The sequence below is a fragment of the Dermochelys coriacea genome, chromosome 4 (assembly GCF_009764565.3).
Source record: "Dermochelys coriacea isolate rDerCor1 chromosome 4, rDerCor1.pri.v4, whole genome shotgun sequence".
Taxonomy (NCBI): Eukaryota; Metazoa; Chordata; order Testudines; family Dermochelyidae; genus Dermochelys; species Dermochelys coriacea.
The window spans coordinates 124,700,425-124,715,719 of record NC_050071.1 but is presented as its reverse complement, the minus strand read 5'-3'; the positions used below and the strand labels follow the sequence as shown (position 1 = coordinate 124,715,719).

General features: G+C 40.8%; 1 protein-coding gene across 10 annotated transcripts in view; it reads left to right on the top strand.

Annotated features, from left to right (window-relative positions):
- Window positions 1-5,546, top strand: part of RGS12 (regulator of G protein signaling 12) — a 173,554-nt gene extending 168,008 nt beyond the window's left edge. For all 10 annotated transcript variants that reach the window (XM_038400163.2, XM_043512523.1, XM_038400158.2 and 7 more), the window contains one exon: window positions 2,343-5,546. In XM_038400163.2, the coding sequence (XP_038256091.1) occupies window positions 2,343-2,701 (359 nt within the window). In that variant the 3' untranslated portion in view covers window positions 2,702-5,546. The remainder of the gene's footprint in view (window positions 1-2,342) is intronic.
- Window positions 5,547-15,295: the final 9,749 nt, after the last annotated feature.

Sequence of the window (15,295 nt, the reverse complement as noted above, 5' to 3'; positions counted from 1 at the left end):
TGTCAAAGAAGGAAATTAGATTGGTTTGGTATGATTTGCACTTGACAAATCCATGTAGGCTATTATCCTCTATGGGCTTAGAAATTGATTGTTAAATAATTTGTTCCTGTATCTTTCCAAGTATTGAAGTTATGCAGACTGATCTATGATTTCTTTTTGTTCACCCTTTTAAGGATATGTACTGTGTTTACACTTCTCCAGCCCTCTGAGACCTCACCCATCCTTTGAGTTCTGAAAGATAATTGCTAATGGCTTGGAGATTGCTTCAGCTAGCTCCTTAAGTACCCTTCTCTGAATTTTGTCAGGCCCTGTTGATTTGAATACATCTAACTTATCTAAATGGTATCTTTAACCTGTTCCTTCCTTGTTCTCCCTCTTGTTCTTAATATTAATTGTGCTATGCAACTAGACACAATTAACCTTTCTAGTGAAGACTGAAACAAAATAGGTATTACAGTCCTCTGTGTTCTTGATGTCATTCATAGGTTTCCTTCCCTGCAAAATAGTAGATGTGCACTTTTCTTTGTCTTTCTCTTGCTCCTCGTGTATTTGTAGACCCTCTTCTTTTCGCTTTTTATATCCCTTGCTAGGTGTAACTCATTTTGTGCCTTACCCTTTCCAAAGGTGTTTCTGCATGCTTGTGCTATTCTTTTGTACCCATCCTTAGCAATTTGTCCATGTTTCCACATTTTGTAGGATTCATTTTTGATTTTTAGATAATTAAAGAGCTCTTGATGCAGCCATATTGGTGTCTTTCTTACGTTTCTTTCCTGTCTTTCCTTCATATCAGGAGAGTTGATTGTTTTGCCTTTAATATTGTGTCTCTGAAAAACTGCCAGCTCTCCTGAACAACCTTTTCCCTTAGATGTTTTTCCTATGGGACCTTGCATTCCAGTTCTCTGAGTTTGTAAAAGTTTGCTTTTTTGAAGTTCATTCTCCTTATTCTGATTCCGTCACTCTTTTCTTCCCTTAGAATAATGAAATCTATCATTTCATGAATGTTTTCCACCAAATGCATCCGATGAAGTGAGCTGTAGCTCACGAAAGCTTATGCTCAAATAAATTTGTTAGTCTCTAAGATGCCACAAGTACTCCTTTTCTTTTTGCGAATACAGACTAACACGGCTGCTACTCTGAAACCTATCATTTCATGGTCACTTTCTCCCAAGTTGCCTTTTACCTTCAGATTCACATGTAAAACAACCTTCCTCCACCTTCTGAAATGAAATATTGTTCCCAACACATTCCAAGAACATATAGAAGATTTTGTGTTTTCCATATTATTTTTCCAACAGATGTCTGGGTAGTTAAAGTTCTCACTTTGGGCAAAATCATGTTTATTATATAGTTAAAACATATTTGCTAACATGACACACTTTCCAAGTGTATGCATACCTTTGAAAATCTCAGCCTGAGTGCTCAGCCCAAGGCACTGATTTTGGGCACTGTACAAAATATGTCAGAGACCTAACAGCATGGATGGGGAAGACTTGGGATAGGGGAGCACCAGGGATATAATGATAAGATTGCATGACTAATGCTAGAGAATGGACCCAAGCTGTACCAGTTCCTCTCAATTGTGGATACTGTGGATACAGAACCTTAAACGTTTATTTTAAGAAATCAGACACAATCAAGAATTGTCAAAAACAACGAGGAGTCCGATGGCAAAAATGGTCAATCATTATTCAAACAAGGTGTGTTCCCCCCCATAACAAGCTAGGCTATTTCTTATCCTACTATATGCTACATTGGGTCTTATACTGAAATCTAACAGTCCATAATTGGCAGCTTTCCGCTTAATAGAATGTATTGCAACTTCTGGGAACAGATGAATCTCTAGCTGAGTAAAAATAATATCTCAATAAGGTGATAAAATGAGGAAATGTTGTCCTCCCATTTTGTTCCATTATTTTTTCCTCCTCTGGCTGATGCTGGAAATGTTGCATCCTTCCTCTTTGGGTTTGCCCCTGCTGGTATGAAAATTTTTGGGGAGTCAGTAGAGATTCCTCCTGGACAATCGTTTGTTTTATTAAGGCATCATTTGCTGTATGCTCATTTTTGTATACATTGGATAATGCTAATTACAATTTCTAAACTAAGAAAGGTACAGACTAAATTATGGCAAAATTCACCTGAGTAGATACCAAACTGGCATTTTTTTCCCCGTCCTTATTGGTACATACGTAAATCTCCCTATGGAATAGTAGAATACCCTGGTTGACTACTTGCCATGAGGACCTGAGAGAAGAGTTTGCCCAGTATAATTTAAAGACTGTAACTGTTTACAATAAATCAGAAGATACATAATTTGTTTTATTATTATTATTATTCTTTGTTAGGTATGAACCACAGAAAGAAAAAAGATTCACCAGGGGCTGCAGGAAACTTCTGTGAGCAAAGCTCTCACAAAACAAAGACCAACAGAAGCCTTAATCCTCCTGGTGGTAGGGATAATCTTCCCACTTCTGTAAACAGAGTAATTGATGTGGATGGAGTTAAACTGGAAGACAGTGGCACACGATCCTGTGATGATTCAGAAGGGAACCTCAGCTTCGAAGGCTGTATCTCTGAACTGAGATCTTGCCAGGGGAGGATGCGGACAGGAGTTTATAGGACATCAGACCTCCCCTCTCTGATTACTGTCAAGAGTGAGAAAAACAAGAGTGCTGAGAAGCAATACAAAGCTACTTTTGTTTAAATCTCTATTTTTAATTAACAGTTTCAGCATTTTTGCCTGGCATCGTTAGCAATAGAGCTATACATTATGAGCATGTTCCTGCAAGTTACTCAGTGTTTTCAATTCCTATTGGCTTCAATGGGCATTTAAAATAATCAGCATCTCCCAAGGTCAGTCCTTGTATGAATTGGAACCTGTTTAATGAAAAGTAGTATTAAACAAAAGTGTTGATATATTTAATTTTGTTCTGTCACCTAATGGACTTTCTAATGTTGTTTTCCATATCATGGTTCCTGTTGGTACTTTGACCAAATTGGTGAGATTAAAATTCTCATGGCATAAAGCCATCCTTTAATGTCTTTGAGAAAGACAAAGTCATTTTAAGTCCTACCCAGATTTTTACAGAAAGTGGTTTTGGTTTTTCATCTTAATCTTCTAATGTTTTTTCCTAGTCCTTGGTATTCCTTGGTGCTGCTAGACTTGTATTTTGGATGTGAAGTGTACTATTTGTTGTTATTTGGACAGCATTGAGACTCTTTGTCTGGCAAATCTTCCTGTCTATTGATAGCATTTGAGAAATCCAGGGGGAGTTCAATCTTGTTATAAAGATTACGTGAGTGGATATATGCATTCTGGCATGCTTTTTACACAGGCAGAAATCCAGATTCAAGAAAGCCATAAAGCTCATTCAGACAGAGCAATAGCAGCTTCTGTAGCTTGCCTTGGTAACATATCCATAGCAGTGATTTATAAAGCAGCTGCATGGAGGTCATCCAAATCTTTACATGGCACTGTTCTCTCTGTCTGTGAGTTTATTTTAATCTATAATTAAATGTTCCTCTTCCTCCTTCTAGGTTAGATTGGTATTTTTAGCTAATCTTCTAACTAGTGAGTAATTATGAAGGAAGAAGAAAGGATTCTTGGCTGTTCTCTGAATTTATTGTCTCTGCAGATCTACACTTGTTCTTCTTTCTTTCCCATTTCTTTTGAGTTAGTAATGATTCTGGGAGGTGAAAGAGTATTGAAGAAATGTGAAGCATGGGCCTCTATCAATCTCTGTTTGACACAATCTTGAATGTATACATTAAGTTGCATATCGGTTCACTGCTTTGAATTGATTCTGGGACTCATGAGGAATATTGCATGGCTCCTAGATTGTGGATCTGAAGAGGCAATAAATCTGGAGAACTACTGTTTTTGCTAAGTAACCTATTTTTCATTGCTCCTCCTTGACGAAGCTTATCATGAATTGTGAACTTTTTCATAACAGGGAAATGCTATAGCAAATTAATCAGTTTTTAAAGCTCAGATGTATTTGCCATGTCTAAAGGGTTTGCAGGTTCTTAAGATTATGCAACAGTAATATAAGACCTTCCCAATGTAAAGCATTATGGGCACAGCTCCATTAACTTCAGTGGAGTTTCACTTATTTACACCAGTAGAGACTTTGGCCCTAGGTTTGGGGAACACATTTGCTAACATTAAACCCAGCTCAGTCAATTGTATGCTCAGGATTGTTTACTTTTTTTTAATACAGTTGTTGTTGGATGAGTAATATATACCTGTCATTTAAAACAGCCGCTCCTTAACAAATTTCCAAAATTAAGATTGGACTGAGAATAACATTAAAGTTGTACTGATACTGCAGTATCTTCTACAGTAAATTGAAAAACTCAGAGTATTCATAAGGAGATACGGAGACTTTCAGCTGTAAATTAGTGATTCAAATCTGACTTGTGCCAGTTGTAGCAGAAAGCTATCATCGGATTGTAAATGAAGTGAGTTGGTTATGGGAGTCCAGTTCCCTGTGGCTAGATGCCTACATCACAGAAACCCACCGTATTTGGCAGTAAGTGCAGTCATCCTGGCAGGGACTGAATAGGCACTGAGCCTGAAGTAACTTCTTATCCCTGTTGTAGCCTGTAAGTATAAATATTTGCTAGATGAGGCATAGGTATAAGTTAAAGCAATAGTCCAATGAGCCTACAAGCTGGTATAAACTAGCATCTGGTGATTACTTGTCAACACTGTAATGTAGTGGTTAAAGGATATTGGTGATGCAGTATGGGGGAGCTTTCCCTGCTGGTACTCAGCTGCTACTTGTTCTGTGGCTAAATGGAGAACTTAAGTCTTCAAAGTTTTCATACTGGCTGTAGATTGTAGTCCATAGGATACAATATTCTATATCTTCTTATACTGCATCTGTAGGATTAGTATAATTAACTTGAGAGATAATTTAAAACATCTCTGTATTCTTTAATATCCTTTCCCCATATTCCAGCTGTCTTGTGTCATTGTATTGACACCATTATGATACAAATTCACCGCTGGCGGGACAGGTTTTCATCTTTATAAATGTCCATGTTTTCGGCTGAGAGCTTTACTCTGATCAAAGGAAAGTATCTTCACACATCAGTAATCCCCAGCAAATGGGCTCCTTGCCATCTGCCTCTGAATATGTTGCACCTTGCGGTGTGTCTTTGAAAATCAACTCCTGCCCCAGTAGTATAGTGAATATTTAAAACTGGAATGCAGTAGTTGGTGTCTAGGATGATTCCTGATCAAAATTTTAGGTGGGACACTGTAACTTGCCTTAGCTGCATGTATACTCATCAAAGACCTGATCCTGTAAGTGATCCTCTGTTTGCAGAATTCCCATTGAAACCAAAGGGAGTTCTGTGACCAAGATCTTAATGACACCTTTGAACGTGTCTCCAAGGCCTCTGCTATCATTACTAGACTTTAGTAGAACCTCAGAGTTATGAACTAACCGATCAACCACACACCTCATTTGGAACCAGAAGTATGTAATCAGGCAGCAGAGAGGAAAAAAATAAAAAAAGAAGCAAATACAGTACACTACAGTACTGTGTTAAACATAAACTACTAAAAAATACAGGGAAAGTGTTTTAAAAAGGTTTGGCAAGGTAAGGAAACTGTTTCAGTGCTTGTTTCATTTAAATTAAGATTAAAAAAACATTTTTCTTCTGCATAGTAAAGTTTCAAAGCTGTATTAAGTCGATGTTCATTTGTAAACCCTTTGAAAGAACAACCATAACATTTTGTTCAGAGTTACGAACATTTCAGAGTTATGAACAACCTCCATTCCCAACGTGTTCATAACTCTGAGGTTCTATTGAATTCACAGAAGTTCTACTACTTTTGCTGTGGAGTCCCCTACTGGAATGTTCAGACATGCTCTGTGCCAGGGCATTGGAGCAATTCCCCTGTGTGGATACTTGATCTGAAAGAGCTATTTGGCTAAATTAGAAATGGCAATGGAGTTATAATATTGGGATGAAGGTACATGTGTTTCACCCCAGTGGCAGAGCCATCTTTGTTCATCATAAACCTTTCACCTCTTTTCAAACATAATAATAATTTTAGAAATTAAATATGTTTGCCATTAAAACCTTTCGGTGGCTGCTTAGCTGCTGAAGTGTAAGAAAGATCTGTTGTATTAGATTCTGAGAGCAGCAAACTGGACTTGACAGAATTGGATATTCAACCCAAGTTCAGAGAAATGAATGATGTAAAAGAAAGCTGCCTTAAAATGGGTTTTCTTAAACAGGGAGGGGGAGGGGAAGATGGGACCGGACTTGGCTGCATGCCTAGAAAGCCAGGACTGTGAACCAAGGAACCTGGAATACAGGAAAATAATTCTTCTCTATTTCAGCAATATCATATTCAAAACTGCCTGTGAATATGAGCCACATGTAAACTCCAGCTGCAGGAGTGGTGTTTAAAAATATGACCCCATACCTTAGGGCTCAAGGCAATTTATTGCTTAAGCTGGCAAATAATTAAAAATATTAGCTTTACTTTGCAAGGTCTGGGAGAATGTAGAAACTAAACCAACACAGTATTACTGCTGGAATCAGTCGCCAGGGATAATGGAGTTAATAAAACAAAATGGATACAGCCAGTCCCAGAATGGTATTTTCAAGATTGTGCTCTGAGCAATGTCCTGCATATTTAACTATTGAGTGACCTTATCAACATAACATGGTTTTAAGACAGGTTTCAGAGTAGCAGCTGTGTTTCATGTTCTCTGTGTATATAAAATCTCCCCACTATATTTTCCACAGTATGCATCCGATGAAGTGAGCTGAAGCTCCTGAAAGCTTATACTCTAATAAATTTGGTAGTCTCTAAGGTGCCACAAGTACTCCTTTTCTTTTTATGGTTTTAAGTTGCATTGTTATATTGTGATTTCCACTAAAATTGATAGCAATTTAAAAAAATCAGCTTAATTGATATACTTTTTGATGGCTTAGTCCTCTATCTTGTCAATCAATTCCTGAAGACAATGGTCCAGATTATGGACTTTATACTCTTCACTTATACCAGTTTTACACTGGTGCAGCTCCATTGATTTCAGTGGAGTTACTCCTGTCTTTCCTAACAAGTGTAAATGAGTGCAGAATCTGGTCTCTGTCATATTGGTGTACATTTGGAATAGTTCCACTGACATGATGATGATGTATGTAAGATCAGCATTTAGCCAAGAAGCAGTAAAAATGATGATTCAAGTGAAATCCATATCTATCTATATTCTCACTTCGTGAAAATTAAATTGTTCGTGTAGGGTTTTTTTAATGATTCTCCATCAGACTGTGCATCATTTAAATGACAAAAAATAATTTGATTATGATGTTATAGCCCTGATTCAGTCCCCTCTTTGGATGATCGCCACTCTGCTATATTGGCCAAACTTTGGATCCCCTGTACTTTCCAAGCATCTGGATCTGAGCAACTTTCAGGCACTGTGCTTAGGTGTCTCAGGAACACTTCAAGGGTGCAGACTCCCTGTCTGGCACCCCTGCTTGGAATGTGGGACCCTGTGGTCCAACTGCCTTTTGCCCTGTGCTGAACCCTCCAAAAGTGTACCACTAGCTTATACATGCTCTCCTAGAGTCCACCACCATCAGCACTCCAGAGTATAGTTTAACTCTTTGAGAACCATGTGACAGTTAAAGTAAGAAATACACAAGCTTTGCAAAAGAACTTCTTACACACTTGTCTCTCGAACAGCATAAGAGAGTTACAGATCTATACAAAACAACAAACACCTGAACACATTTCCCTCTCTCAGAGACCTCACCATTTCTGAGTCTTTTGGATTCTGTTCAGTGTCTTTCAGGGGAGTAAGGTCCCTCTTGCCCCATTCCTCCTTGATGAGTCTTTTGGTCCTGAGAGTGGTTTCACCCCTTGCCAGAGAGCATGTTATTTTTAAAACCAGGTTCTGAGACCTATCTCTGCTTCTCTTCTTATACTGGCATTTTCCATTCTCCGACCCCACTGGGTAGGTTTGCTGGCAGAGGGTTGTTAAAAGTCAATGGGTTGGCTGGTAGGCTCCATTGTTCCACTCGGGTATGGCTATTCAAGGTCTATGGCCCTCTTTCAGTTTCTCAGAGATAGTCTGTTTTCTACCACAAAATGGTGATTCTAATGCAGACTGACTGTTACAAGTACAAATAGTGTTCATAATATCAAATGGGATTCATAATTGGACACAGGCACATTCTCCAAACTGCCAGAGGTAATACCCCAAAAAAAGCAATGCTACCCAATATTAGTTATGGGGGCCATATTGGACAGCTTCTGAATAGCACTGACAATGAGTACTGACATTTCGAGTTGTTTCTCCTAACATTTGATATAATATATTAAGGATGATACCAGATGCATGTATCCCACAGAGACCAGCAAATAGCATGAGATACTGCAGGATGTACCAATAGGATAGAAAAGTGTCAGTGACACTGTACAACCAGCCTGGGCCAGATTTTCAAAAGTACTGAGCTCCCCTTTAGCAGATCAGTGAAATGGCCAAATGTTAGAAAGTGCTCTACATGGGGACGACTGCTGATTGCTGAGCACTTTTTAATATCTGGGCACTTCGTTTTATTGGTTACAAAGCTTGAGACAAAGTCTTGGACTCAGGTCTGTCTCAGTCAATACAGTAATAATTTTTTCCCAGTGTATGTGGGAAACTCAGAGCATTGCAGCTGCACAAGTTCATCCAGGCCACCTAACTCCATCCGACAGCGCCATACCTTATGTTTAGAAATTACTCTAATCCCCTGCTACAAGTTATGGGAACTATGGGATAGGTGCTTCTGAAGTCCCAAAATGCACTGGGACGACCATGGCTGTAAGGCACTTTGTGTGGATGTGCCAAACCTCTTCTGGGAAAAACAGTGTTGGTGTGTGGATGGGCTGAACTGCGGCAACGACAAGTAGCCACACCCACCTTTCTCAATCTGCTTGTGTCCTTACAACAGATTCCATATCCTAGTGCCTACCCTGAAGATGTAGAGTGCTGAGCACCCAGGTTAGGTCCATCAGGCCTGATCCAAAGTCCATTGAAATCAACAGAAAGACCTTTATTGACTTCAAGGGTTCACGAGTCAGGCCGTTAGTGTAGATCCACCATTATGTTTAGACTAACTACTTATAATAGTTTCAGATAACAATTGTCTCTTGTGAGAAATGTTGATGATCAGCTGTTCATAAATTCTGAATGATTTCTAAGTGTCTTCAAAATCCTAGGAAGCCTAATATTACATACAAAACTGCATATTCTTTAAACTGGAAGACAAGGAAAGAAAGTTGTTTTAATTTTTTACCCTGAGCTTGAATCTGTTGGACCACGTAAAAATGTTGCCTTCTAGAATTTAACTTGTATTCTTGTTTTACTGGTGATTTTGATTTTAAACAGCTATATTGTGACTTTGTAATTTTAAAATAGTTACTGGGTTAATTTCTCCATCCGCACAAAATTGTTGTGAAATTTTATACAACACAAGAAATCACTGTTTATAGACACATAAATATGTCAAATTAATTTTAAATACTAATTGTGTAATAAGTAAATAATTTGTACTATTGGAGCTGATATTTCATTTATGTTGGCAATTTGTGATTTAATTCAGTTTGACAAAGGGAAATAAGGGAAACCTGAAAATAGTCATGTAATGTGCCTCTAACTACACAATTCTTTTTAAAAAATAAGTATGTTGGTTGTTAACAAACTTGTGATAATCAGAAAATGAAACAAGACTGAAAGTTGTTCAAATTTTATTATAATTCATAAAGATGTGTTCCTATACCTGACCTTTTCAAATAAAATCAACTGATATTTTAGCATTTGATAATGTGTATATATATATATTCCTTTAAAAGGAAATTGTTAAGTGTTTTTGATCAAAATTGACATTCCTTGAAAATGGGCTTTGCCTTCTGGAATCCAACAATAGCAGGCCAGATACTTGGCCTTTAATACATCCCTTTTGTACCCTTTACACTGATAGAATGGAACTTAAAGCTACTTTAAGGCAGTAGATGAACATTCTCCTTGTGTAGTGGAATTCTCATCTGGATCCTCTTGCAGGTGGGCTAGCCAACGGAATGGCTCCTTGGGAGTCAATATCTGTCAAGACTGCTCTAACTTGTGCCATGGGCTTGTTCAGCCTTGTCGAGTGCCAGGATCAAGACAATGGAAAGGCGACAGAAAGCCAGCTGTGTCCTCCTCACACTAGTGCACCAAACAGTATTATGCCCCCCCACCTCCCTCCCTGTTTAAAACATATCATGTAACTGCTGTCTTCATTTTGGGCTTGAACCTGCACTGCATAGGTGTAAAGTGTAGCAAGGTTAAAAGTGATAAGTGGGAGTATTACCTGCCTTATAGCATGAATAGTGCCTGAGTGAAGTCTCTTCATTGCTTGCTAAGGTTCACACTTAATCTTTCACATAACAGCATCTGTGAGTAATGCTTTCTACAATCTCTGGTTGGTTAGGAATTCCATCCCATCCTGACAAATAGTGGCCTGGCCTCAATTATTCACACCTTCATCATCTCTCTGCTGGACTACAGCAATGAAGTATAGCTGGGCATGAAGCCTTCAGCATGTAGGAAACTCTAACTACTAGTATTAGAACAGAACACTGCCACGTATCTCCTCAGCGACACAGGCTACTGGGAACATATCAAACCTGTCCTGCACTCCCTACATTGGCTTCCCAAAGAATATTAAATCAAGGTCTTGGCACTTATCTTCAAGGCACTCAATAACCTGGGCCCAGGGTATCTAAAAGATTGACTGAAGATCCAGGATGACGATCATGGTGGACAGCTCCACTCCTCTGGCACAATGCAGCTCTCTACAATCAGAATGAAGTTTGTCTGTGCAGGAGACACAGGTTTTGTGGGGCAGTCTGAGACTCTAATGAACTCCCGCAGGAACTGAGGACCATCACAAACCTCATCAACTTCCATTCCAAGTGCAAGGTACATTTCTTTGACCTACCTTCTGTAATATAAACATATAACTGTGTGTATGTGTATATGTAATATAAATTTTAAAAATTCCAAAACAAAATACCCCACTACATGAATTCCTCCCCTGAGAAGAGGATGAGAGACCAAACATGCGACAGATGTTACTCGCATTGCTTAATGCACTATTGGAAGGAGCTCAGATACTATGGTGATAATAACTTATATATGATAGAATCCTATGTCTCCCAGAGCATGTCATTGGTCCAATCACATCCCAACTCTTTTTACCTTCTGATTTTGTGAGTAGGGAGACTGGTGCACAAGAGGTTTGAGATTTGCTCAGTGCAGAGAACCACACCTAATACTTAACCCTGCTTGTATTTATGGGAAGCCTCTGGTCACACTTGTGCTGGAGTGCAATAACCTGGTGCTCCCCACTGCACCACAGTGCCTGGAACGATTGAGGCATGTGTACGGAAAGATGTTGCTCCTCATATATTCAAGAAAATATTGCACAGAGTGAAAAGTTATGCCCAAGGAGGACTTACTCCTCCAAATGGAAAATATTCTCAATATGGGCAGCCCAGTGTAGTCTAGAGTCAGTGCAGGCCCGAGTATGAAAGATCCTTGACTATCTGCTGCAGTTTGAGCACTTTCACCTGATGGCATCCAAATTCTAAAGGGCCTGCTGCACACTTACCCATCAGTTAGAGAATATACTCCAGTATGGGACTTCAACATCATCTTCTAAAACTTATGGAGTCCTCCTGCAAGTAGGTAGAGCACTCTGAGCCCTCTCAGAGTGCTCTACCTATCATCTTACTCTCAAAACAGTCTTCTTGGTTGCCATCACCTTGGCCAGACAAGTGAGTGAGATTTAGGTATTCATGGTAGAATTCCCATTCATTCATAAAGACAAAGTTGTTCTGAGACCTCATGCAAAATTCATCCCATGGTGATTCCTGAGTTCCACTTAAACCAATCAATCAACTTACTTGTATTCTTTCCAAAGCCATATTCCATACAAGCAGAGAAGAAGCTTCACATCCTGGTTATATCTAGAGCTCTTTGAAAGATTTGGTCGTGTCAATGTAGTATCAGACTGTCCCCACGTCTATTTGTGGCTATAGCTGGCCTCTCCAAGGGTCAGACCATTTCATCACAAAGACTTTAAAAATGGACAACACATTGTATTTCACTGTGTAACCAGCTGGCTGATATATTTCTCCTACTGACTATTAAAGCTCATTCCTCCAGAGCCCAAGCGGCATCCTTGGCTTGTTTCCACAATGTACTGATGATATCTGAAATCTGCAAGGCCGTTGGACGGAGCAACCTGTTCACATTTGCCAAGCGTTATACGCTGGACTTAGCTGCTAGAGCAGATGCCAAATTTGGGAGAATGGCTCGAATCTCTATTTAACTGATGCAGTTGATACTCCTCAACCCCACTCCTGAAGAGGATACTGCTTTCCAAATACTCTCGGAAGAATGATTATTTACTCTACAGTAACTGTGGTTCTTCGAGATGATATAGTCAGTGTGGATCCCACTACAGATGACTTCATCCCTGCATTCAGAGTCCTTCAGCTACCATGAGCTTTTAATTGTGGGGGAACTGAGGCAAGTTAAGGCTGCTCCATCCTTCGTGCCCTTGCATGGGAATAGGTGGCACAGAGTGCATGCAACAGCCCCAACTGCCACTATTGTTTAAACAGTTTTGAGCTTGTGTGCGTGAGGGACATGTACAACTACAGTGGGATCCATGGTGGCTATGATCTCTTGAAGAACCACACTTACTGTACGGTAGGTAACCATTCTTTTTGCATTTAATGCTGGGTTTCAGTCTTTGTCACATATGGAAAATATAGCATATCTGCCCCAACGTTACAGCAGTTACTCATTGAATACAGAAGGAATTTACTGAGAATTTTACAAGTAAATCTGTTTAGGAATTAAAATTAATTAAAATGGGTCCTTTAAGAAATTTAGCACCCTGTGTCAGACCTTTTTTGGCCCTCATAATCTCAGTAACAGTATAACACAGACTATTCAAACTTCTTATATAGTTAAAACTCATTGAAACCTTATGGATCAGTTCAATGTAATGTTGGCCCACAAATACTAAAATATCTTACTCCATGTGTAAGGCTAGGATTTAGTCACGGGTATTTTTAGTAAAAGTCATGGACAGGTCACGGGCAATAAAAATTCACAGCCTGTGACCTATCCATGACTTATACTATAAATGCCCCTGACTGGCTTTGAAGACAGGTGAGCAGCAGCAGGCTGGAGGCTGCAGACTGGGAGCTGGCCTTGGACAGAAGGCTGGGCAGCTTGGGAGCTGGGTCTGAGAGTCAGGATGGGAAGTAGCCTCCTGCTGGCAGGCGGCCAGTGCTAGCCCTGGTGGATAGTTAGGAGTGGCCTGCAAACAGAGGGACTGTGTGGAGGGCCTGAACAAGGCTACACCTGCTGGGCAAAAAGGACTGGACCAATGCATAATGTGAATCACTGAGAAGCCTCGCCTTCATACCCCTGGACCGGACACCCTGAGGGGTTGAGTTGGGAACTATTGGTTCACTGTTTGTTTGCATTTCCAAGCCCTTGTGCCCAGCCCTAGTGAAGCATCCCTTTGTTATTCATTAGACAGGGAGTGTTTATGGGAACCCATCGAGGGTTAGAGCCTGAAGAGTCTGGAGCTTTGCCTCTGAGCATGTGGTACCATGTGTTGCCAACTCTAGTGAATTTATCCTGGGTAATGAGATTTTCGCCTCTGCTAGAGCCAGTTCCACTATGATGCGAGAAGTTCCAGGCTTCATGCAATTTTCAGACTGCCTGTCTTCTTGCCTTTTCAGCCTCCTTCTGTTTCTCCCTCCGTCTTTCCTTCTCCTCCTCCCCATCACCCTTCTCCCCTTCCTCCCCTCTTTCTGCTTGCTCCTTTACCCTTCTCCTTTCTGTCTCTCCCTCCTCTCTGTGCCTCCTCATCCTTCCCTTTCACCCCTTCTCCTCCCCCTTGCTCCACCCACCGCTCCCCCATCTTCCCCTTACCCATTTCTCCCTTTCCTCCTTAGCCCTTCCTCTTAACCTTTTCTCCCTTCTCCTCCTCTTCCTTGCTCCTTCCCTCTCATCTCCCTTTCTTTCCTCTTCTCCTTCCTCAATCTCTTGTCTCACCCTTTCCCTGACCCCTTTCCCCCTTCTTCTTCACCTCCAACCTCTAGTCTCTCTCTCCCTCTCCTGTCCTCTTCCCACAGAGTCTCACTCACACCTCCCCCAGCTCCTCCTTTCCCTTTCCCTGTTTCTCTCCCATCTCCTCCGCCTCTCCTCCCACCCCATCCTCATTAACCTGTCTCCCTACTTCACCCCCTCCGGGGAGTGGAGATAGGTGAGGGGAAAAGAATAGGGGGAGAGCTGAGTGTATGGAAAGAGGGAGGAGAGGGGAAAAGATGGGGAGAAGTGAGAGGGGAAGGGAAAAAGGGAAGCTGTGGGAAGGGAGAGGAAGGGGTAGAGGGGAAAGGATGGGAGAGGGGAAAGAGGAGAAAGGGAGATTGGGGCCAAGCAGCAGAGAAGGAAAAGGGGGTCACAGCTGCTCCTTGCCCACCCAGCTCAGCCCCACCCCATCTGACCTCTGATTGGAGGGGATTTAAAGTGTGTGGTGGAAACGTGGCTCCAGGTATGTCTATGTTGTAGGCTGTGTCTCAGGGAGAAGGGCTGCAGGGAGCTTGGGTGGTTTGCAGGGAGGACTATGTGGGGAGAAAGGGGGCTCTGCCCTGGGCTGTCACAGACCCAGAGACAGGAAGAGAGATGGGAGAAAGGGAAGAGCAGGAAGTGAGGAGGAGGAAAAGATAGGGAGGAATGGAAAGGGGAAGAAATGGGAGGAGGAGTGGGGAGTGTGGGGGAAGTGGAAAGTGAGAGGGAAGAGGGGAGGTGAAGATTGGAAGGAAAAGGAGGGAGAACGGGAAAGGATCAGAGAAGGGAAGGTAGAAGTGAGAGGGGATGGGGAAAGGAGAGAAGGGAAGTTTTATCTGTAGGCTCTGGTTGCTCTATACTGCTCCAGAGTGGGGTGAAGCAACCAGAGTGTATTGGTAAATCTATCTGTAAGAGTTAAAGTATAAAAGTTAACTATTCCAAAAAAAATTATGTAAGTCATACTTCATCTCTTCAGAACATGAGAAATATCCCGCAGGAACATTCTCAGAGGCTTTTTGTATGAATTTTTTAAATTAAAAAAACCCATGGAAATTGCCAGACAAAAATTAGGTTAATCTGGGTTCAGGTTGTGAGTACATATCAATAATTGATAGTAAGCTTCATACAGTGATGATGTACTT